The 25,160-nt window shown below is 47.6% G+C and overlaps 1 protein-coding gene across 1 annotated transcript in view; it reads left to right on the forward strand.

The window, feature by feature from the left end:
- Nucleotides 1–24,673, forward strand: part of GPD1L (glycerol-3-phosphate dehydrogenase 1 like) — a 59,751-nt gene extending 35,078 nt beyond the window's left edge. The window contains exons 5-8 of the mRNA XM_026496847.4: nucleotides 4,067–4,179; nucleotides 15,197–15,430; nucleotides 15,866–15,972; nucleotides 21,774–24,673. Coding sequence (XP_026352632.1) covers nucleotides 4,067–4,179; nucleotides 15,197–15,430; nucleotides 15,866–15,972; nucleotides 21,774–21,870 — 551 coding nt within the window. The 3' untranslated portion in view covers nucleotides 21,871–24,673. The remainder of the gene's footprint in view (nucleotides 1–4,066; nucleotides 4,180–15,196; nucleotides 15,431–15,865; nucleotides 15,973–21,773) is intronic.
- Nucleotides 24,674–25,160: the final 487 nt, after the last annotated feature.

Genomic DNA, 25,160 nt, shown 5'->3' on the forward strand with positions numbered 1-25,160 from the left:
AAATCTTTAAAAAAAAAAAAATTACTTGTTCCAACTCAGTCCTATTTGCCAATAATAAATTGGCACTTAGTTTTGGCAATCGGTTGGAAATGGCTGGTTGCCATAATCATTCTGTAAGGCTGAGATACCATCTCCAATCCTTGATTGAAACCCGTGTCTGCCTATAGATTTTGGCTAGAATTTTCATATACCTCTTAGCCATGTTCATTGTAAGAAAGCTTCTAGTTGGGCACATTAGGCTGTTTTGCTTTGTAAAGACAGACAAATGCACAGATGTTACATCTCTTTCCCTCTGGCTTCTATTTATCCAATGTGTCCACTGCTTTCTCTGTGGATTGGATCACGGTTGGCAACAGTGACCTGAATTAAATTAAGTAAAACATTGAAAGGAGGATAAAACCCAAAGGTGGTATTTACTAAGTTGTCTTATATAACCTGAACTTAACCCCTCATGAGGAAGTAACAGACAAGCCCAAAGTGAAAGACACGTTACACAACAGCTGGCTTGCACTCTTCAAAAATGCCACTGTCATGAAAGACAACGAAAGGTTAAGGAGTGTCCTGGATTAAAGACAAAACGTGCCTGCCAAACGCAGTAGGATCCTGGACTGGGGGAGGGAAGGTTGCCATGAAAGACAGCATTGTACTAATTGGTGAGATTGGAATGTGAGTTGTGTGTTAGGTAATTGTACCAACATTAAATCTCCTGCATTTGATAATTGCACTGTGGTTATTAATCCAGATCTCCTTTCTTGATGACATTAGCAACCAACCTATTCTTCATTATGGTAGATTCAGGACTTTTAGCCCACTGGAATCTTCTGTGGAAGACAACAAAACAGCCTTGTTTTTCAGTAGCTTGTAAAAATACCAACTGGCATGGTGAACTGTGGTGCCCCCTTGCGGTGAGAGTTCCCTCGTTCTTGGGACTGACTTCCAGAACTGGAGACTTTCACTGCCACCTCACAGATGTTTTTCAAAGCCTGTTATGTATGCAGCATCTGCTAAGTGTCGAGGGTACACAAGCTCCTTGCAGAGCTTCCAAGCACACAGATATGGAATCACACACTGAAAGGAGGGCTTGAAGGTGTCATACTACAGAGGTGGATTATCCTACAACTTGGCATGAAACAGAAGAGAGATTTCCCTGTCTTTGGTTCATATTGAGTTTGGGGCTGTCCTTCCCCGTGGCTGTTGGGCATTCATTACCCGTTCTGGACCAGATGGTCTGCGTCCCTGCTTCCCTCATTACTACTTATGGTTGGTAATAATACAGTTAGTGCTTTTCTAGCTGTGACTTAAAATAATAATTTTTTTAAAGTACATATGAGAAAAAGTGAGATCGCGGTAAATCAAGCCCACCCCTCTAAGGGACACTGTGTATAATAATTTGCAGCCACAGAGGACCCGGCAGACCCCACCTGTGTCAGTGGTAGATGGAGAGTGCCCTTCTCCCTGCCTGAGCAATCTGTCCGATTGCTCACAGCAGCAGCTCGCTTCTAGCTGCAGACAGCTGGATTCCAGTGACCTGAGCGAGGGGCTTGTCTGTGGTGCTCACGGTTGTCCTTCGTGTTGGAGGCACTGAGCCGTGGCCCCCCGTGAGGGACGCAGGAGTAAGACAGTAATGACGTCATGATGTGGAGGCTGGGGGCTAGTTTACCCAACCCAGGTGATGCAACAGTGTTGCACAGAATCACCCACATGATCTGGTGGACTGTTTGAAAAAGGAAGAGGGCAGTTTGCTCAAACGGACACACTTCTAATATTTGGAGAACTCACCTAAATAATAGATAATAGCAATGCCTGTAGAATAGAAAATGTGTTTCTAAGTATTGGGTGTAAAGATTTTAAACATTTTATTACGGACAGTTTCTTTAAAGAAGACAAGAAGGAGAGGTCGGACAGTGTCATGAGCCCTGTGTATCCATCATCTATCTCTGCTGGATTATTTTGACATTATATTACTTATAGGTGTAACCGTAATTGTTGACAATCATCTTTTTTTTTTCTTCACTGGAAGAATACAGCTCTGTGATGTTTTTTGGGTTTTGCTGGTTGACCTCCCCACCCCCATGAGGAAGCGTAGCATAGAGAGTCAGAGCATGGGTCCCGGAGCCAAAGCACCTGAGTTAGAATTGGGCTCTGCCTCCTATGAGCTGTATGACCCTGGGCAAGTTGGTAAACCTCTCTGGGCGTGCTACGTATAATTGGGGAACATCAGTCATAAGCATATGTCGGTTCTCCCCATCGTTATTCTGTAGGACCTCTGTGTGCTCTAAGAGGCTCTTTCCACACCTTCTAATTTAACCCCACAACAATCCTGAGGGTGTCATAGCATTTCACTCATGAGGAAGCTGAACCCGGAGCCGGTGAACTCGAAGGTTTGAGAACTTGTCTGCCGGAGTCATCTGGGGAGCTTTAAAAGCTACTGATGCTTGCCCCACCTCGGAGACTGCTTAAATTGGCCTGGGATGTGGCCTGGGCGTTGGGTTAGTTAAAGACCCCCAGGTGACTGTGTGGGAACAAGCTTGGGAACCTAGAGGCAGGCAGAGCCCCCATACTGTCACCCACAGTGAGCTCTCTGCCATCTCTGTGTGCTAGCGTTGACTTGGGAGCCAGGACGTGGCTGGCAAGGTTTATCATCTGGTTTCCAGGGCCTCCCCAGAGCCAAGCCGCACCCCACCCCACCCTGCACCCTGCCCGATCAGAGCAGATTTCACACCAGGCTTTACATGTAAAGTTTCGTCTGTGTTCGTCTTAGTTTTAATCCCAAGTCCCTGAACAAAACAAAAGGAAAAGTAAAAACTACAGAGCCTCCATCCCATTGCCGGGGCTGTCCCAGGAGACAGGAGGTAGCCATAGCAAAAAGCGGTACTCTTAGAATGTACCCTTTCCATCTTCCACCGGTTAGTCACTGAGAATAGTTGTTGGTGTTTGTATCGGTTCTCTGTTGCCCCAGTGACGCTAAGTATCGATCACAGAATCTCAGTGGCATACAAAGTAAGCACAGCTAACACCTGGGGGTCCCCTGGGGGTGGGCTGCCCTTGGCTGGGGCTGCTGGGCTGGGTGGCTCCGCTCCATGTGTCTCTCATCTTCCTGCCGGGCCCAGCGGGCTAGCCAGGGAATGTTCTTCTCACATTGAAGGCAGAGGTACAAGGAAACCAGCCCTACTTCTGCATGAGTGGGCTGGAAGTATCCCCTGGGTCATGTCTGCTCATGTCCTGTTGACCAGAGCAGATCACATGACTGAGCCCAAAGTTAAGGGGTGGGGAAATACGCCCCATTTGCTTTGAGTCCAAGCACTTCGCGTGGTCAAGCCTAACATTAGTAGAAGGGAATGCACTCTTTTCCAGGGGAAAGGACAGGGTAGGTGTTTTTTTTTAAAGATTTTATTTATTTATTTGACAGAGATAGAGACAGCCAGCGAGAGAGGAAACACAAGCAGGGGGAGTGGGAGAGGAAGAAGCAGGCTCATAGCTGAAGAGCCTGATGTGGGGCTCGATCCCATAACGCCAGGATCATGCCCTGAGCCGAAGGCAGGTGCTTAACCGCTGTGCCACCCAGGCGCCCCAGGGTAGGTGGTTTTGAATGTGAATCTGTTACAAATGTAAACATGGAAGTTGCCTTCCCATGTGTTTAGGGTAGCAGAAAGTTGCAACAGTTTTAGGTATTAAACATAGAAAGATACTTAGATAATTTAGAACACATGTGCACAGTAAAACACAAAGCAGCTATTTAAAATGATGTAGCAAATATGTCATTGAAAATTACTCGTGCCACAAAATGGGGAAAGGCAGATCATGAATTACATTATGTTCCCAATTCTGAGAAGAACTATGTATATTCATATTTCAGTAGGTTAAAGACACCTGCCAAATTGCTAAGGATCGTTCGTGGTAGAATTACGGAATATTTTTATTTTCTATTTCTACTCCTGAATTTTCTACATTTTCTGTGATGAATATACAGTGCTTATTGTAATAAGAAAAACATTTGAAACTGTTAGATGTGGAAATTAAGATGAAGCATTCCTATTAATTCCCTCTTTTTCTAACCTGTCAACAGGCAGCAAAATAATGGAGAATGGCCTTCTCTTCAAAGAACTACTGCAGACTCCAAATTTTCGAATTACTGTGGTTGACGACGCAGACACTGTCGAACTTTGTGGTGCTCTTAAGGTAAAGTGGGCCTTGTTATTTCTGCTCGAGGAGAGGAGGTGATCGCGCCCAGGCCACTGTCCGCAGTACGGAAGCCGAGCCTGAAGCGTGGGCTCTGTGTTCTGGGCTTGTACTTCGGAGAAGAATCCTGAATTGAGAGCCTTGTTCATCACTTCCTGTTTTACCCCAGCCTGTCCTGGGTGGTTGGACTTCCTCTTCCAGTGGGCTTTGCTTTCATTTGTAAATCTGGGCAGGCGGGGAGGTATGGTGTTTTGTTCTTTTGGAAATTGGCAGCATTAGTATTTAAAAAGCATGGGGAGTACCTTGATCGTGGAGTTTTACAGGGGAGCAAAGCTTCCCCCCCCCATGAATTCATATATTTCTCTTACACATTGTCTTGAGTGGGGAAGGGACTTCCTCCCTCTGAATTATGCTGTTCATTCCATTTGTTTGCGTGGTTGGTGGTTGTTTTTAAAAGGAAAATAGTCAGCTGCTGACAAAGGCTTTTCTAAGAATAGTTTTATCTTTGTCCGTGAAGGGAAATGGTCCAATGAAAGAAGCAGCTTCTCTTGGCCAGTGGCTTGGGAGGGTAGAGGGAAGAGGTTCCACACGGGCTGCTGACCTGTTCCACTCGGCCTGTGGAAGTCGTGGTGGTGGCGGGGCCCTCTCCAGCCTGACGCTGGGGAACAGCCCGTGGGGAGCTGGGCTGCCCTTTCTGACCCTTCTCCCACTGGAACCAGCTGCCTTCTCGAGAAAAAAAAAAAGAAAGAAAGCGCCTCACTGTGAATGAATACCCCCCTCTGAGGCACTTTTGAGTCATTTCTTTTGTAGCAAAAGCTGCTTTTCAGGAATTTGAGCACCTCAGGAAGGAAGTCAGGCAATCTGGCTTAGGTAGAATTGGCAAAGATAGAAAGTATGCTGAAAAGACAAGAATCCAAAGACCGCCTTTCCCCTCTTTCTCCTGATCGTACATACATCCTTGCTTCTTGTCTGAGTTTAAAACCACTCTAGAATTCGTAGCTCGTGTGTTTGTGTGGTCACGTGTCCCTGTACAGTGAGGATTTGAAGAGGGAAAGCCAGTGAGGGGCTCGGGCTCCCAGGAGCAGCACGCGGCCGTGTTTCCGAACGTTTGTGTGGGGCAGTCTTCACGTTACGGGCAGGCCCTCTCACACAGTTAAGGCACTGGCTTTGGCTGCTTTGTGTGGTTTTTGGTGGAGATTTTTATGTGTTTTTAATAGTCCTTCATTAAACTAATGAGCACTTGATAGCGGGGGTATCCTGAACGCCTGATTGTTCAGCACCAGCCTGTGTTACCCCAAAACAGGATTTAAGTGACTGTGTATTTTTGGTGGTGGCTGGAGAACCTGCGAGATCCTGCCCAGAACAAAGGGGGCTTGAGGGGAGAAGAAAGCTTCTAGATGGAGGGTTCTGGAAAAGCTTCAGCTAATGGGACCTCATGCTGGTTTTGTGTCTGAACTTAGACTGGCTTTTCATTTTTGTTGGCAGGAAACCTGTACGTGGATCTGTGCCTGCCACCGGCACAGAGAGTGGTTCGTGGGGGGCAGAGACAGATGGGGGTTGAGCTCCATTTATCATCCTTCCTCTGGCTATCCTTTGAAACGGGATCAGTTACCATCATTCCTGGCAGCTTGCATCAGAGCTGGGATTTTTGAAAACTGAGAAACAGGCATTTTTGGCAGTAACTGGGTCTAACCACTGGGTCGTACAGATAAGGAGACAGAGATCCAGAGAGATTAAATCACTCAGATGTAGCAAATATTGGCACAGATGGAGTGTTTGAAGGCAGGTTCCAAGAATCTTAGCCTGGTGTTCTTTGGTTCCTATGGACAGCCTGACTTTTTTCGTTTGTGTCCAGTTGAACAAAACAAAGCCCTCCCTTGTCAGAGGCTAACAAAGCAAGGACAAATGGACGTACGTTTCTTTTATTCCATAAGTAATAGTTTGTCGTTGTTTTCTGATTATAAAAGTAGTGCACATTCATTGTGTTTCACACAACTGAAGGACGCAAAGAAAGTGAAAATCAATAATCCTGAGATGAGTGGCACCACTGTTGTTTTCTCTATACCCTTCCAGTCTTTTTTAGTGAGTGTACGTATATGTATATGGCCCCTTTTAAAAACAAAAACCGGTGGGGCGCCTGGGTGGCACAGCGGTTAAGCGTCTGCCTTAGGCTCAGGGCGTGATCCCGGCGTTATGGGATCGAGGCCCACATCAGGCTCCTCCACTATGAGCCTGCGTCTTCCTCTTCCTCTCCCCCTGCTTGTGTTCCCTCTCTCGCTGGCTGTCTCTATCTCTGTCGAATAAATAAATAAAATCTTAAAAAAAAAAAAAAAAAAAACCGGATCTTACTGTTCAAATAGTTTGACATGTTTTACTCTTTCACATTAAATTAACAGTCTTTAGTAATCTCCATTCTAGCAGTCAAAGAAATGTACACTCTTTTTTTGGTGCTCAAAAATGTGAGGGCATGTGAATTACAAAAAAAAAAAAAAAAAAAAGTAAACAGCTCACTACAAGGATAAAACCAAAAAGAAGATGTAAAGTTTTACGCAGAATCATTTTGTAGCAGGTGTATTTTGCTGCCTTCAGAATGTCCTTTACCTCTGGCCTGTATTAATCTCCAGTAAGGGAATTTTTTTTTTAAATATCAACTTTATTTAAGCCTAAGTCATGTACATTAAACTGCATCCATTTAAAGTACCTAATACAGTGGGGTGTTTGTTTTTTTTTTTTTAAGATTTTATTTATTTATTTGTCAGAGAGGGAACACAGCAGGGGGAGCAGCAAGCAGAGGGAGAAGCAGGCTCCCCGCTGAGCAAGGAGCCTGATGCAGGACTTGATGCGGGACTCCATGCGGGACTCTCCTGGGATCATGACTTGAGCTGAAGGCAGATGCCCAACTGACTGAGCCACCCAGGTGTCCCCTAATACAGTGGGTTTTAACAGCTGTGCGCATATACCCTGAAAATCACCTCCATAATACGGAACATTTCCACCATCCCCAAGCAATTCTCTGTGTCCCTTTTCAGTCCCTACCCTAGCCAGGCAGCCACTGATCTGCCTTTGTGCACTGCAGTTTGCATTTTCTAGAACTTTCATAATGAAGTTGTCTAGTGTCTACTCTTCTGCTTGTGGCTTCTTTCACTGAGGGTATATTTTTGTTAGTTTTAATGTAAATTTTAAGTGGCACTCCTTACAGAAAAGCACAAAAATCATAACTGCACAGCTCAACTTACGTTATCATTTTTAACAGATGCTTTATCAGGATTAGGTTTCATTAACAGAGACCCAAAGTAATAGTGGCTGAACACAGTAGAAGTTAATTTCTTTCTTACGTAAAAATTCTGAATCCATGTGATAGCTCCATTCCACAGAAGTCTTAGGGACTCAGGTGCCTTCCTGCTCACAAGGGTAGCCCATTGTCCTCATGTTCCAAAGTGGTGACCAGAGTTCCAACTGTCACATCTGCCTCCCAGGTCGTAGGGTGGAAAAAAAGAAAGGATAAAGGGCATGTGACAGCTGTCCTTTAAGGCAGGTTCTGGGGAGTCCAATATAATAACTTGGCTTCATCTCAGTGGGCAGTATTTAACTGTGACTGTACCTAGCTGCAAGGGACGTTAGGAAATGGTTTTTTGTTTGTTTGTTTTCTCCCTTGGTCAGCCATATACTTGCATGAAAGTCAGGGACTCTTATGACTCTGGAAGAGGAGAGTGGATGGGGGGATAACCCCATACCCTGTGTCACAGCCACATGACATTCCCTTTGCAGGGCTGTTCTGTTGTGAGATTAAACATCCCTGATAGCTGGGCATATAAGTTTCTTCCAGAGCTTTAGCTGAGATAAACCACACTGTGAAGCACAGCCTCGGGCTTAGTGTCTAGCCAGGGCCACTGCTGGATCCCACTAGCCATATGTGGCTATTTGTGTTTATATTCGAATTAACGAAACCTTAAAAAAAAAATCGCAAGTTCCGTTTCTGAGTCACAGTAGCCCCATTTCAAAGACTCAGTTGCCACATGAGACTTCACTGAGTCTCAGTGGCTAAGCGACTGCTCTGTTGGATGAGCAGACAGAAAACATTGACATCATTCCAGAAGCTTCTACTGGACATCACTGCTGTAGCTAAGGCCGCTTCTTATCAGGGTGCCCTGCCTGGTGGGCTAACTGTGGGCTTGACCCTCAGCCTTCCTTGAACTTCAGCTGGGCTGCCTTATGCAGAGCCTGACCTGCAGGCCATACCATGGTGCCTTGCCCGTGGTCAGCCTACACTCTGCAGAGTTCTTCCTTCGGCCCAGAGCCCTAGGAGCGGGGGTCAGGCAGAATCAGATGGAGTGTTGGCGGCACAGGAAGTAGTGACTGCAGCCTGGGTTTCACTGGAGCCCTGCGTCCTAGGTGGTGAGAGAGTTTGCATAACCCGCAGGTAGCCTGGACCGGGTAGCTTCTCCACTCTTTTTGCATTCTTTCCGGGGAAGGCTAGGAGTAGAAGGAACGGAGTCCCATCCGCAGCCGCTGCCCTCCCCCTCCGCACCCCTCCCGTTGAGAATTGCAAAGACAGCACTTCAGGGGGAATGATTGCCTCTGAGTATTGCCATAACCCAGGAAATGGGGAAGGGCTTAAGCATGTCTGTCTTCTGCAAATCATGGTATTTTTAGCTCCAGAATAGTTTAAAGCAGATTTAAATGCACAGTGGATAATGATAACTTTCACAGCTGAGCGATCTCAGAGGACATCTGCTCGGATGCTATTCAAACACGATCTGACTGGCTCAGTGTGTATATTTTTCTTTTGACAGTGATAAGTGGTAGAGGGAAAGAGTGAGGGTTTTAAGATCTATCATAAGGCGATTAAACTGGATCCATGCCCAGGATCCCCTTGGAAAGGAGGAGTTTACCCTGCAGTGGCCTTCTGCTCCTCTTCCCCCCGCCCCGCCCCTACCGTGGGGAGGTCAGCCATCTAGGGGAAACTGAGGTAGTCCTCACCTGTGTGCCCTGCAGTGAAGAGGTCACAGAAGGGCCAAGAGAGCGGCTGCAGTCCCAGGCCATGGGCACCGTCATCTGTCTTTTCTCTGAGAGCAGTGACACGAAAGGTCAGAAGCATTGCTCTAGAGCTCAGCGCTCATCCACACAGCTCCTGCTCGGATGCTTCCAGTGACTGAGAGCTCACGCCTTTACCTCCAGGTCCTTTTGGTTAGGTGAGGTCAGCTCTTCCTGTTAGAAAGTTCTTATCTTGAATCTTAGGTGGCCCCTCTGTGCCTTTCATTCACGGACCTAGAGCAGCACAGTGTGATCTGCCCCCCCCCGGAGAGAACTCTGGGGCCAGGCAGCCTGGTCCTGTAGGTACCCACCGTGTGACCTGGGGCCCGCTGCTTACTCTGTGTGTGGGAGTTTCTTTACCTCTGCCTGAGCATAATCATGGGGCCTGCCTTGTAGGAACGTTGTAAAGATTAAACCAGGTAATAATACTGGAAGCCCTTAGAGCAGTTCAAGAGGGTTAACTGTCATTTTTGTTACTTTCCCCCCAAAATCTGTTCTTCTCCTAAGCCTGCCCTTTTATCTCCCAAGCCTACATGCAGGCCAGAGAGGTACTCCCCTTTGACATCTGATTGCAGAGGGTTCAGGAAGGTCTCCGACCCAATGCAGGGTGGGAGTGGCCAGGCCAAGTTTGCCAGACCACGGAAGAGGCAAGGTGCAGGAAACAGAGCGGGCCTGTGGAGCCAGGCACCCAGACGGTGTCACTCACCGATAGGGTGTTCTCGGTAAGCCGCTGAACCTCCGTGAGCCAGCCAGGAGGCGAGGGACACGTGAGCCTGGGTTGTCAGGAGAATTCAGAGGAGACGGTGTGCACCATGGGCGCGCTGTAGGCCCTTCGTCAATAATCCCTCTCTCCTCCTCTGTGTCTAGGAGCCCCTTGTTGGAAGGAAGTCGTTGTATCTCTCATTCAGTCTGTAGTCATGTACTGAGGTTGGTTCATCAAGTAACCTCCACCTTGTGAAGGGGTCACCCTCCGGAGACGGTCCAGGAGGCGGCAGAGAGCCATTTCAGCAGTCTCACTGTTTGGAGCCTAGGCCTTGGCATGTTGCCATGGTAAATTCAGCAGCCTCGCCCTACAGTTGGCCTCCTGGCCTCTGTTCTCAGTCCCCCTGCCTGTCCCTAGGTGTCTCTTTGTTGCCTTGGGACCATCCCACTTATCTACAGCCTCAGGGCAGGCCACAGCTCAAGGCAGCTTTCCTGGAGGAATGTCACCACCAGAAGGGCCTTGAAAGATTTATATATATATATATATATATGATTTTTTATTATATTATGTTAGTCACCATACAGTACATCCCTGGTTTCCGATGTAAGGCTCGATGATTCATTAGTTGCGTAGAACACCCAGTGCACCATGCAATACGTGCCCTCCTTACTACCCATCACTGGTCTATCCCATTCCCCCATCCCCCTCCCCTCTGAGGCCCTCAGTTTGTTTCTCATAGTCCATAGTCTCTCATGTTTCATTCCCCCTTCTGATTACCCCCCCCTTTCTTTATCCCTTTCTTCCCCTACCGATCATCCTAGTTCTTACGTTCCATAGATGAGAGAAATCATATGATAGTTGTCTTTCTCTGCTTGACTTATTTCACTTAGCATTATCTCCTCTAGTGCCATCCATGTTGCTGCAAATGTTGAGAACTCGTTCTTTCTGATGGCTGAGTAATATTCCATTGTATATATGGACCACAACTTCTTAATCCAGTCATCTGTTGAAGGGCATCTCGGCTCCTTCCACGATTTAGCTATTGTGGACATTGCTGCTATGAACATTGGGGTGCATATAGGGCCTTGAAAGATTTTATTCAAACCCTGAATTTTATCCCTGAGGCCCAGAATGCTCAGAGAGGTGGGGTCATTGTCCCAAGGTCACACAGCGGAGAGGCAGAGTGAGAACCAGAGGCCAGAGACCATCCGGGTATCAGTGCATGTGCTTCCGGTGTCTCCCCCTGGCTTCCTTAGTCCGGCTGCTCTGCCAGGAGGGTTGTCTGGGTCTGCTTGTGATGAGGTTGTGGAATGTAGGTGCGGTTCAGGGGCGTGAAGTCTGGAGCTGAAAACCAAGAAAGAATTCTTGAGACCTCTTGGGTGCAAAATTGGTGGTTTATTAAAGCATGGGGACAGGACTCGTGGGCATAAAGAGCTGCTGCCCTAGGGTTGTGAGGGGTGGCTGATTATATTACCATGGGGTTGGGGGAGGTGAGGAAAAGGGGAGGTTGAGAAAATACTTTCATATGTTAAAGAAGATTCCTAGGATGCGGGAGGCCTTGCTATTGTCAAGTTAAGGTGGTTTTTCCCTCTACCAGGGCGTTAACAGGAAGATAGTTGGGAACTTCCTGGATTCCTAGAATTATCTGTCTGTGGTCTGCAGGCTATAAGACATTTAGTTGTATTTACGTTCCCTTCTGGAATCTAGGTTAGTGATAGAAGTGCTTCGTTCTTGTAAACTGCTAAGACATTTACAAACGAAGGGAGACCTAAGTCTTGCAAGATTGTGGTCTCTCTAGGTTAACTGTTTCTTTGTCCTTTAGGGCAGCCAGGAGTGCCTGAGAAATGCTGCATATATCCCGGGGGGGGGGGGTTTGCAGGGTGTCCGCCTCAGCTTGCCTTCTGTTCCCTCATCGCTTGGACCCAGCCCTTGGGTGTTCCTACCATCCCCAGCTCGTCTTTGCTTTGTGCCCCACCTAAGAGGTTAGGGAGTTGTTTCGCCCCTCAGCATCTTGGGGCTCCTTTCCCACTGCCTCTCTCCTCTCCTCTTCGCGGGAGGCTTCCAGAGCCTAAGGAGTGTGCCAGGCCAGGGGCTGCCCACTTCCTGTGTCGGTGAGCACGCGCAGCAGGTACTTGGGGAGGGATGGGTGCAGTCGGGCGATGAAACCCATAGTTTCCATTGCCTGTGTGGCAGGAAGGGGTTGGGAGGCTTTTGCAGGTACAGACAGAAGTTAGTACCGTAGGGGGGGCGCCTGGGTGGCTCAGTGGGGCGCCTGGGTGGCTCAGTCGTTAAGCCTCTGTCTTCGGCTCAGGGCCTGATCCCAGGTCTCTGGGATCGAGCCCTGCATCAGGCTCCATGCTCCGCTGGGAGCCTGCTTCTTCCTCTCCCACTTCTCCTGCTTGTGTTCCCTCTCTCACTGGCTCTCTCTCTCTCTCTCTCTCTCTCTGTCAAATAAATAAATAAATAATCTTTAAAAAAAGAAAGAAAGAAGTTAGTACCATAGGAAAACATAGGCCCTCTGCTCGGGCTGTGAATGCAGAAAACCCCATTGACCCAATTCCTTGTCAGCTCTGCCTGCCGCTGTGGGAAGTGGGGTCTACCTGGAGTGCGGCCTTTGTCAGGGGGTGAGTGATCCACCTGGAAGCTACTTTGTTGGTCTGTTAGAACAGCTCACCACCTCCCCGGGAGGCCCTCTGGAGCACAGAAAGAGAGCAAATTCGTCTAAAATCTGCCCGTGCTCAGCCAGCTTTCTGATCCTTTTATAGAGAATAATTGTTTTACTCTTCCCTTTCCATGTCAGTAACCGCGAGAATAGCCAGCAGCCAGAGTGAGCCCTGGGATTATTCCTGAGGAAGAGAACAAGATAGATTTTGGGCGCCCTCCACTCCCATCCCCTGTTCTAGCCCCTCTTCATTCTGCCCCCGAAGCTTGGAAGAGAGGGTACTTTTTTATTGGTGTGTTGGGAGTAGACAAAAGCTTCAGCAGGGCTCAGTGGTTTTTTTTGGGGGGGGGGGTTCCTTTTTCATTGGCAATGGCTTAGTGTCTTCGGTCTCCTGGTGAGCGATAGCTGTGTTTAAATGGCCAGCTCTGTTTCTCGGGGTGCGCCTGGCCGCATCAATGCTGTGTTTGATGTATTTTATTAGAAACTGCATATCAACCACAGAAGACATTTTCCTCGCCGCTTTGTTCTGTTTTTAACCTCCTCCCTCAAATTTTATAGGCCTGATGTTTTGAGAGATATTCTTTAATTAATTTTAAAAAATTATTTATTTATTTATTTATTTATTTATTTATTTATTTATTTTAGGAAAAGATGTGCTTATTTCATTTCCTGTTCGTTACCAATTAGCTTCGTATTTTAAGATCTTTCCAGGCACAAATTCGTAGGTAGTCACCAGGTAGTATGGAAAAATGCTAGTGTGGTTAGACAGAGGCAGCGTACTTGGCATATTCCCTGGCATCAAGCGTTCTCAGTGAAGGAACTGGTGAAGTGGACAGGGCTGGGAACCCGGGGACTTGACCGAAGTCCCAAACGAGTGGGCACATGCAGACATTACTTGTCATATATGGTTGCTTGGTTTTACATGGGATTTGAGGCCCAGCTCAGATGCCACCTCCTCCACGCAGCCTTCCCGGCTTTTGAAATGAAACTTGTGGCTTCTGCCACCACTCAGCACACCCTTATCCTTGATGCACTTTGCTACCTGTTTTGCCAGTTGTATCATCAGCTCTTTGGGGACAAGCTCTGTGTCTCATTCTGTCTTGGCAGCTCCTCCCTGGGGGCACCCTCAGCCCCCACTTCCCCCAGCACCACTCTCTGGGCCCTGCATACACAGGGCATGCTTAGTACACATAGATTGAAATGAAAATCAGATTTTCAGTCCCTTTTGCGGGATATCACTTTCTGCCCAGGTTATAATTATGTGCGCCCATTTTATTTTCCTATTAGGCCAGAGGTTGGCAAACTTTTTCTGTAAGGGCCACATAGGAAATGCTGTGGGCTTTGTGGCCCATACGGTCTATGTCACAAGAACTCAAATCTGCTGTTAACAGCGCCAAGGCAACCACAGATGATATGCAAACGAGCAGGGGCGCCTGGCTTCCAGACATTTCCAGAAACAGGCAGTTGGCCCTTAGTGTGCTGATCCTTGAACCAGATTATCAGCTTCTGAAGAGGCAGGTCTCGGTCTTATCTGCCTTGTGTGTAGCAGAGGGCCGTGCGGGAGGGGGGGGGGGGGCCACGAATGCTTGTACAGGGGTAATTAAAGGAAACAAAAGGCCGAAGCTCGAACAGCACACTTGCAGACGTACTGACCCAGCAGCTCCACTCCCAGGCACACACCCAACAGACATGCCTGTGTGTGGTTACCCAGGGCCCTGCGCCAGCCTGGCCACAGCAGCACCATTTGCAGTGGCCCCAACCTGGGAACTACTCCATTGCCAATTAGCAAGAGAATGGCTGAAAAAAGTGGTACTGTATTCACACAGTAGAACGCCAAGAGCAAGGGTGTTCTGTACAACTCACGGAACCCTGAACTCTGCCTCCGAAACTAACTGCACTATATGCTAATTAATTCAGTCTAAATAAAAAAAGAATACACTGCAGCAATGAAAATAAATATGCTATATGTAAAAATACAGCTAAATCTCACAGACGTGATGTCGAATTGAGACAAAGATAGACACATGATTACATATGATTCTACTCCTATCAAATTTAAAGACAGGTGAAACAAATCTATGTTGTTGGAAGTCCGAAGAGTGGTTACCTTTGTGGGGGTGGGGACTGGGAGGGGTGTGAGGGTGGCTTTCCGGGGCACTGGTTATGTGCTGGTTAAAAGGGCGTGTTCAGTTTGTGAGAATATCACCAAGCTGTACACTGCTGACCTGCATACCTTTCCACGTGAATGTTAGTAATTCAGTAAGGCATTCGATTCAAAAAAAAAAAAAAAAAAAAAAAGGCCGTTTGTCCAAACAGTATCTAACCAGAGCCTACAGTCAACCATTCTAATTCTCTGGCTGATTCTCCCTTAACTCCTGCTTCCTACTAAGCCCAGACCTGGGCTCTTGGTCCTGTAAATGGGAGCGTAGAAGCCTGGTGCCTGCTTTCACTACTGGCAGTCAGGGCGCAAGAGCAGAAGCTGGGGCTGTGCGGGAACCAGTGGAACGTTCTGAGGGTGGGCCAGGGGTCCCTGCCCCCCCCCTCCCCCCACCCTCCGGCAGCCTTGTCTGTGGCCGGTGTGTGACAGGCATCCCGGGGCTTCCTTGTCTCCTTCACAGAACATTGTAGCGGTGGGAGCTGGGTTCTGCGACGGCCTCCACAGCGGGGACAACACCAAAGCTGCCGTCATCCGCCTGGGGCTCATGGAAATGATCGCCTTCGCCAGGATCTTCTGCAAGGGCCAGGTGTCCACGGCCACCTTCCTGGAGAGCTGCGGCGTGGCCGACCTCATCACCACCTGCTATGGGGGCCGGAACCGCAGGGTGGCCGAGGCATTTGCCAGAACTGGGAAGGTAACCCCTGGCCTGCCCTCCCCCGACCTGTCCACCCGCATTGAGAGCCCTGGGCTGGGGCAAGGCAGGCATTTGTCACCTGCTGGGCATATCCTGCCGATACTTGTCTGCTTTCACTTAAAAGTACTTAGCCTGAGTCCTTTAGCTTGTGTCTCTTTCTGTGGCTTACAGTGGAGAATGGCAGCTCCCCTCAGCTCTCCTCTCGAAATAAGTGGTTCTCTAGTCTTTTTTTTCCTAACGATTTATTTATTTGAGAGAGAGAGAGCACGTGCATGTGTGCACATGTGCATGGTGGGGGAGAGGGAGCGAGAAAGTCCAGCAGGCTCTGCACTCAGTGCAGAGCCCAGCCTGGGGCTCCATCTCATGACCCTGACATCACGACCTGAGCCGAAGCCAAGAGTCAGACACTTTAGTGTTTTCGTCCTTGTTTTTAAGACCATCGAGGAATTGGAGAAGGAGATGTTGAATGGACAGAAGCTCCAGGGACCTCAGACTTCCGCTGAAGTGTACCGGATCCTGAAACAGAAGGGGCTGGTCGACAAGTAAGTCCCCCCGCTGTCCCTGCGACCAGAGGAGGGCCACCGCTGCTTCCCTCATGACCGCCAGCCCAGTCACTGCTCGCGGGCACATTGTGTGCGGAACTCCGCTAGAAGAGTTCCGCCCTCGTGTGATGTGAACATCTGTGGCAGGAAACGTCTTCCTGCCCTGAAAATGAGTGTTGACACAGAACCAGGCTCAACTTCAGGGAAAAGAACTCAATTCTCCTTTTTTTTTTTTTTTTTTTTTTGAGAGAGCGCGCACGTGTACACAGACGAGAGCAAACAGGGAGGTGGGGAGGAGGGTGCGGGGGCAGGGCAGAGGGAGACAGAGAATCTTAAGTGGGCTCCATGCCCAATGCAGAGCCTGACGCAGGACCCGATCCCATGACCCTTGAGATCATGACCTGAGCTGAAACCAAGAGTCTGACACTTAACCGACTGAGGCTCTCAGGCGCCCCAAGAAGAACTGAATTCTTCTATAAAGCATGTTGCAAAACATGGAGTTTGAGGTTGGTTTATCCTGCAGGGTGTTTGGTAAGAGCTACATGTCGTAAGTTTTGAATTAAAAAAAAAAGACTACCTTGTTATTTGTTATAAAAAGATACAGTCTTGTTAATAAGAGGTCAGACAATTCAGAGAAGACGACGGTACGAGTTACCCCAGAATTCTACCACGAGACGTGACCTGCGTTAGGGCTTGCTGGGCAGCTTTGCAGTCTCTGTGTCCTGTGGATGGACGGGTGCCTCTAGCCGCCACTGCCCTTCCGGGATGGTCAGCTACTAAAGGTGGTCTTGGGACAGCTTGATTTGCCACCTGATCGAGGGAATAAACCCTACGTAGCACCACAAAGCTGCCAGCCTCTCTGCAGCTGGCCCATGGCCCTTCATCTTTCCCATTTGCTGAGCCTTCTTCCATAACCACGAAGCCAGCGACACTAGCTAATAAATGCGTACACATTTATTTATTCTGTGTACCCTTCGCTCTTCGGGAGGGAGGGGGAGGTTTGCTTGCTTGGGACAGGAGGGGGTGGGCAGCTGTGTGGACGCTGCCAGGTGTGGCCAGTCGGAGCGCACACTTCTCCCTGAGCCGGTGATGGCTACAGACGTGTCTGCTGTTCTCTGGTGTGTCTCCTTCCTCCTCTTCGGCTCAGTCTGTGTCTGCTGGTCCCGACCATCCACCTTTACCTCCCCTGCGCGCAGCGCTCCTCCTCGCTGGACCAGTACACGCTGATCAGCCGTAGAGTTCTCTGTGGAGAGTTGAAAAGGAGGGAGGACAGGACGTTCGTCTTCCTTCTTCCGTTTGCATTTTATTTTTCTGAAACGGCTTTCAAAACCAGCCAGGCAGAGATGGAAGTCATCAACAGGCCTCCAGAGGAGGAAAAGTACCTTTAAATCCTGACCAAAAGGAAAACCTCTCCGGTGGGCACGGTTTTCCTTACACACTTCAGGGCAAGCGCTGATGTGTTTGTGCGTGGCCGGGCTACTTCAGCGACCGTTAAGTATTGATCGGGAGTTTTTTTAAGTCTTAAGAAAATACTTGGGTGTCTGTGGATGCTGATGGTCTCCTAGTCAGGGTTGTAAAGTGCCATCTGTCCGCTGCCGTGGGGTGTATTTGATAGGATCCTGTGAACGGATGAGTCTGTGTTCATCATGGACCTCGGGGAGGCTACGGATTGGAAGTGGCATTCTGGAATCAGTACCTGCGCCCATTTTAAAAAAGCAGGTGTAATCAAGCAGGTGAAACGTGGCTCTGAGCAGATGCCCCTCCTCCGTCACGTCCCATTTTCTTTCTCCTGATTAGACACGGAACAGGTTGTGCCTGTGCTTAATGAGGTCCCTGCCAGGTTGGAGGGGACACGCCATGCTTCCTGCAGGCTGCGGCTCAGAGTTCTGTGGCCCCCCGCCCCCGGCCACCCCACACGCCTCCCAGAGCTGCTCAGGCAGAGCCCGAGTTCTGCCATTCCCCCTTGATTTTCCCCTCTGTCACCCCAGCCATCTCGACTCAGGTCTTCCTGTCTTTCCTTCCTCCCCCCTTCTCTTCTCGATGGCTACGGAAGAGCAGTGAGCGGAAGGGCAGCATTTCCGGCCACCTGGTGGCTTACTAGCCGTGTGGTCTCGGGCAGGTCATTTTTTTACCCGTGCCCCAGTTTTCTTTACCCACCAAATCAAACTGGCGCACCGGTGATCGCCGCCGTGCCTTTCCCTTTGAGTATTCTGATCCGCAAGCCGTCTGCTCACCCAGAACGCGTCCTTAGGCTGGCATCTGGGTCAGCGCCTCTCGGTTCTGCACCAGTGGAATTCCTAACACCGTGTCCTGTGCCCCTACAACCCCTTCTTCAGTTGAAGCCGACCTCCCTTTGCCCCGATACCTCCTTCTTGGAGACTTCTGCGCGCATCTGTCCTCCTGCCGTTCGGCCTGCCAGGACGGCCCTCCTTGACGTGCGTGCCAGCCCTGACCACCCTTGAGGCGGCCCGGGTCTGCCCTCCGAGCAGCCTTCATCCACCTCTTCCAGACGCAGGTAACTTTCCCCGCTTCGAACGTGCTGTTTACCCCAGCGGTCGGCAAACTTTTCAGTAAAGAATCACATAAATATTTAGTCTTTGCAGCCCACATATAGCTCTCTGTTGCATATTCTTTTTTTTTTTTTTTTTCCTTTTACAGCCCTTGAAACACGTAGGAATCGTCCTTAGCTTGCAGGCTGTACAAAACAGACCACAGCTCCGGTTGGCTTCTCAGGCTGTGGCTTGCCGACCCCAGGCTTAGATAGTCCTGCTGCTCGTGGGCTGTGGGCTGCTTACATAAGCACACAATTTTACTTTCATTCTTCTAGATTGGGAGGGGAGGGGCACATGCTCCTGGTTTTAAAAAAAAAAAATTCAAATCCTAGAAAAAGGCACCCGGTGAAAAGTGACTCCGGGTCCCCACCTTTGATGCAGGCAGCTTTCTGAGTTTTTAGTATATCTGTCCATTTATGTAATGGATGCTGGGCTCCACGTTCTGCTCTGCTTTTCTTCACTCGAGGGTATGATTCGAAGATCCTGCCCCATCTGCACCAGCAGATCTCATTTACTGGCTGCAGAACATTCCTCTGTGTGGGAGAGCCACAGTTTATTTAACCAGTCTCCTCCGGATAGATAGTAAAGTTGTCTGGGTTTTTCTGCTGTTAGAAAATCTGCTTTATTCGGTTTCCTTGTGCATGTATCTTTATGAGCATGCGTGAGTATCCGGTATTTGTATCCGTTCGCGAGGGCGGCCGTAACAAAGTACCGCGGACTGAGAGGCTTAACAGCAGAAATCTCCTTCTCACGGTTCTGGAGGCTGGAAGTCTAAGATCAGGGGGTCAGCAGGTGCCTTCTCCGGAGGCCTCTTTTCTTGGCTTGTAAATGGCCATTTTCCCCCTGGGTCTTCATGTGGTCTTCCGTCTGTCCATGTGTGAGTCCTATCTCCTTTTCTCATAAGGACACCAGCCACATTGGTTTGGGGCCCACACGTATGAACCCCTTTTAATGTAATTATCTTCTTTAGGGCTCTATGTCCAAATACAAGTACTGGGGCTGAGGACTTCATTGGAAGAATTTGGGGGCTGGGGGCACAACCCAGCCCAGAACAGTGTTGTAAGTTCCTTGAGGGCTGGGGCCTTACTGGTAATTCCACATCCTGCACCTGGTTGAAGGCTGACACGTCTTAAGTCCTCAGTATCCGTCAGTGGGGTGGCTGATTGACTGTCTTATGCTGATATTTTTCAATGAAATACTGCCTTTGTCCTCCTTTCACCTCTAACCTCATTTAGAGAGCTCCCCAAACTGATCTAATTGGCCGTATAGCATTTTATGTCATATAAAATAACATTTAGATGGGCAGTCTAGCCTAGTGGTTGAATCTTGGCCCAAGAGTGCCTCGGTTTCCTTATCTGTGGAATGGGGATAATGTTATTACTCACCTCATAGGGGGGTTGCGAGGATTAAACAAGTTACTTGTCCATAAAAACTCCCTTCCCCCCATACTCCCCCCATACTCCAAATCTCTTGTTAGCATCCCATCTCCACAATTTGGAAGCGCTGGTTGTGAAAGTTGGGAGTGCTTCTGGCTGCAAGAGCAATGCCCAGTTTAAAATGCTTCAAACAATAGGGCTATTTTCTCATAGAACAAGGATTCTGGAAGTGGGCATCATTGGTGTTGGCACAGTGCATCTAGCGTCGAGTCTCAGTGATCCTGTTGGTCTTCCCTCAGAACCTCAAGATGGCTGCAGCAGTTCCATGCATCACATACACAGCTGTACTCAGTGACATGGAGCATATGCAGTCTGGGGAGCAGAACTTTCCTCCAGTACCTCTCAAGGAGAGAAGTATCTTCCCCAGAAGCCCCCAGCAGAGGTGTTGTGTCTTGCTCTTTAGAACTTGCTCCCTGGCTAATTCTAGGAGAAAATAAAGCTGGGAAACTGAGCGTTAGGCTATTCGTAACATTGGTAAAGAGTGAAGGGATTTCACTCATCACCTCCCACCCTGCTCTGAGGACACACAGGTTGTCCTCATGATAGGATCAGGAAAACTAAGCCATGGAAAAACGAAGGGACTAGGATCTGCAGGCTCTAACTGCCATTCCTAGTAGTTCATTCAGCAAATATTAGCTGAGCACCTGCCCTCATCTGTGCTGTGCCAGGCCCCAAGGACGCAGAGGTAAATAAGACATTTGGGGTCCTGTCCTAGGAGCTTGCTAGGACCTAGTGGCCATCTTGTGGCTGTGTGTATAAACCGTCACTGCACACCCACCATGTGCCAAGTGTTGTACTCTGCAGGTTACACTAAGTCCCTTCATACAACAGGCCTTAACAACGGGTCCTGCCCCATTTTATAGAGGGGTTGTGAAACTTGCCCAGAGTGTTTAGGCTGTGGGGTCAGATTTGACTGCCTGCCTGCCTCCAAAAAATAAAACATTCTGTACCTTTAAAAACTCACAGTGATAGACATATGACCTTTCAGGGCTGTTCGCCATTCTTAAATAAGTTGTCATTAATAGGATTCCAACTAGATAATTTCCAGAATGGCCTTGAAGACTCTATTGATCCTGTCAAGCTTGCTTTGGCGTGTGTGTGTGTGTGTGTGTGTGTGTGTGTGTGTGTGTGTATTTAAAAGGCTGATTGAAATTAACTTTGTTATTTCCTTAGTGATACCTACTATTTAAAATAGTTGCTGAGCCAGCTGGACCCTGGGATAATGCTGTCCTTTCTCATGGTGCATTATTAGCCCACACCTTTGTACCCTCAGCCATTTCTGTGTTCACATCTTGAAAGAAAAGGCAAAATAAACCCAGCTTTCAGCTTGAGATCAGTGCTTTGCTAATTGTGGGTGCCCACGTTGATTCTTGCAGGAATGTTCCAGACGCGAACTATTTATGGTGATGTGGGGGCTGCCTCATCTTTATCCTTGGATGATCCCTTTTGGAGAAGGGAGAGCAGTACCTCCTTGCAATTTAAAATTTATTCTCCAGCCTTTTAAGATATTGACAGAAACTTGGACTCATTCCAGACTTGCCCTGCAGCTCTTCATGTCAATGGCCACCAATGGCCCTGCAAGGATTACCATGGGACTTGTGAGTAGACTGTGCAGTCCAAACAAGTAGGCCGCGGATGGTCTAGGTCATACCACCATCTTACAGCCACCAAATCATAGAGGAAGACAGAAGGTGTTCACTTTGTCGTCCAAAGTAGCACACCCATCTGCAGTCTGTTAGGCAGGAGACTCATTTGTTCTGTGAGGTAAACCAGATGGCTCAACTTGTCTTTTTTCACATTTCCTCCCAACCAGGTTCCCGTTGTTCTCAGCAGTGTATCAGATCTGCTATGAAGGCAAACCCGTTCAAGAGATGTTGTCTTGTCTCCAGAGCCACCCAGAGCATGTATAAAGTGGACAGTACAGCGTGTCGGGGAGCGTGCTGCCTTTCTGATCAGTCTTTTTCGTTCGAATGGAAACTGGGACTGGGCAACACGATGTTTGCTTGACCATAATCCTGTCATGGGTGCGGATGAATTTTTACCAGTTCATTTTTTAATTGCAAGACGCAGTTCACTGGCTAAGATGTGGTGGGCAACAAATAGACACGTGTGAGCGTGTGAGTCTGTGTTCATTTATCATGCTGTGGATGTTTTATGAACCAAAATTAAAGGTCCCTTTTAAAAATTACTTTGGAAGTTTTCCCACCGTGGTAGCTTAGAAGATGGGAATGATCTCAGCTAAATTTTTTACATCGAATCCATATGCATTTGAGTGAAGGGATTTTTTTTTTCCTCATGCTCTTGATGTTAAAACCGAACCAGCATTAACATGGTAGAACGGAGGAGTGAGTGTGTTCAAAGATCAACATACTGTAACTTAAACTCTTATCTCAAAGCCAGCATAATTAACTACTTTGATTGTGGGTTGATCTTTTTTTTAACAATTAGAGATTTTTAATTAGGTGATCCACTTACGTATCTTCCTCTTTGCAGTTTTCTGCATTTTTAGCCTCTTTTCTCTTCATTAGCTGCCAGAATGTGCTTTCATAAAGGCTCAGCTGTGGCGGAAGGCAGAAAATGCATCTGGGATTTTCCTGCTGTGACTGACACGTTCTACTGATTAATGACACTTGTATGATGCTTTTTGTTGGGTAGTCCTTTTGTGCAAACATTTCCTCTAAGCCTCACAGATCGACTGAGATGGGACTCCCATTATTCCTCTTTTGAGTTGCAGTCATGGTGCCTGGTCACCTGGTGAGTAGGGGCAGAGCTGGGAGTCAAGTCCAGTGTTCCTCCATTCCACCTAGGTGCCCAGACCTCAGGCATCACTGGGCTGATCTGACCGCCAGCTAATTGGTTGTAGCAGATGCCACGTGCAGCCTTTCCTGAGACTCTAACAGGGCTTCCTGCAGCTGAGATTTGTGTGGGTCATTCTCTGGATGGATGCCACTCAAAGTGCGGTCCTCACCCCATCAGCTTCACTTTGGAGTCTCTCAGTCTCAGAAATGCAGGTTCCCAGGTCCCACCCCAGACCTCTGAAGTGGGGTAAGGTCTCTATACTCTAAGATGCCTTCCATGTGTTTCTGATGCTCACTACAATTTGAGAACCACTACTTTAGAAATTCTACTCAGATTGGCATTTCTCAAACCATGTTCCATAGGACATGAGTGTCCTGGGATCCCATGGTTGTTTGGGGTGTTCTCTGGCAAAATCAAGTGCGTTGGGAAAAGCTGCCTCTGCACACCCCTCTTGAAGGCGTAGTATGTCAGTATGTCAGTAGAACTTACCCAACCCAGCAAGTTCCAAACACCTTACACTATGAAGATTTTTTTGGCAGAGAATCTTGCTGAGTTTTCAAGGGAACACTGTTCCAGGCTGCAGTGACCCCAGGACAGCTCAAGTATACCCTTCACTCCCTGCAGAAGTTAGGATGAGTAACTGCCTACCTGTGGTGTTGTTAGCTCCGAACTTTCACAGTTCAGGCCTGCAATGAATCTTCATGAAACTTCAAGGTGACACTGTCAAGTACAACCAAGTAGATGTCAACCTCGCTGAAACGCACATTATATCGAATAAGTGCTTTCCATTCTAGAATTAGAATGGGAATTATTGTATCTTAAATGAGATTGATTTCAGGACAGCATTATAGTTACCTTACATAGCACTTGGTAAGTGTGAAGGGAACGTATGAATGTCACTTATATATTCATGGATTTTCAGTCACTTTGTGAGATTTTGACTTTTTTTTTTTTTTTTTAATTTTCCAGTTTGGGACTTTTTTCCTTCTATACCTGAAATGATTGTAGAATAGACTTTTGTGGGAATTTTAAAAACTCAATCCAAAACATCGTGGGGGGCATTTTAAATCCTCATACACAGAAGTCTATGAAAGCACACAAAATCTACAAGGTCCATTGATTTTCGTGCCACTGTTAATCGATTTTTGCTTGTCTCATGATTAATCTTTTTAAAAATTTGTACATAGATTACAAAGTGTTATTTTTTAAGATTCTTAAAGGGCTGTAAGCTAATTGTGGTGTCTATTAAGTAAGATAAGTGAGGAGTTCGGAGGTGGTTTGATGTATATTTTCATCTGCATTCAGCTTCCTACTCTGGGTTTTGTATTTCATTGTTTTTCCTTTGCGCATTCTCTTGCCGATCTGAAGTCCACTGACTGTACCTCTTGAACGTAACTTCTGATGTTCTGCACATTCATGGAAAAAGGCAAATTTCGTAAGTTTGTGCTCTGCTGTCTATAGATATTTATTACTCTACGAGTTACCTATTTTTGTAGCCACCTGTGGTCCATAGTTTAATTTTAATTCTCATTTCTTACTAATTATGGTAATAGGGAGGGAGACCTCTAGAGGAAAAGCTCAATTTGTACTAGTTCAGCCAATCCGTGAATGTAAAAACTTCACTGTTGCCTTGCTATAATCCAGCCTACTATAATGTGGAACAAATACCTGTCTTGAAATCCGCCCTAGCAGGTGGAGGTAGACTCCTTCTGGTTTTTCATTTAACTCTTGAACTAAAACCCGGCCCCATGGCGTCAGCCCACGGAGTGACGAGATGCCTGTGTGCGAAGGGATCTTTCATTTTTCCACCACTTCTAATCTAAGAGCCTTTTACTTACATGTACTGTATCTGTTTACAGACTGTAGGTGGATATAATTTAAAAGCTTGATTTAATAAACATTTAATGCCCCAAACCTGTGCTACTGGCCTTCTTTTAATAATCAGCTTGGTTAAGAGTTTTATTTATCTAGGTCAGCTCTTTTTTCCCCTCAGTTGTGTTGCATTAACGATAGGCAATTTTTAAAGGAAGGGTTTCCTCTCTAATCCCAGTCCTCAAACACGTCTGTTTCCATTTGTCTGCATTCCTTCCCATTGTTTGGTGATATTTTTATATAATCATAATTGTAGGATGGAGACCTTCCAGTTCTGGCTACACAATGGAGCAATAAATTTTATTATATGTACGTACGTATGTATGTATTTCTTAAAGATTTTATTCATTTGCCAGAGAGAGATTGAGACAGAGCACAAGCAGGGGGAGCTGCAGGCAGAGGGAGAAGCAGAATCCCTGCTGAGGAAGGAGCCCCATGCTGGACCCAATCCCAGGACTCAGGGATCATGACCTGAGCCAAAGGCAGACACTTCACCAACTGAGCCACCCAGGCGTCCCTGGAGTAATAA

This window comes from Ursus arctos, unplaced genomic scaffold, assembly GCF_023065955.2.
Source record: "Ursus arctos isolate Adak ecotype North America unplaced genomic scaffold, UrsArc2.0 scaffold_20, whole genome shotgun sequence".
Lineage (NCBI taxonomy): Eukaryota > Metazoa > Chordata > Mammalia > Carnivora > Ursidae > Ursus > Ursus arctos.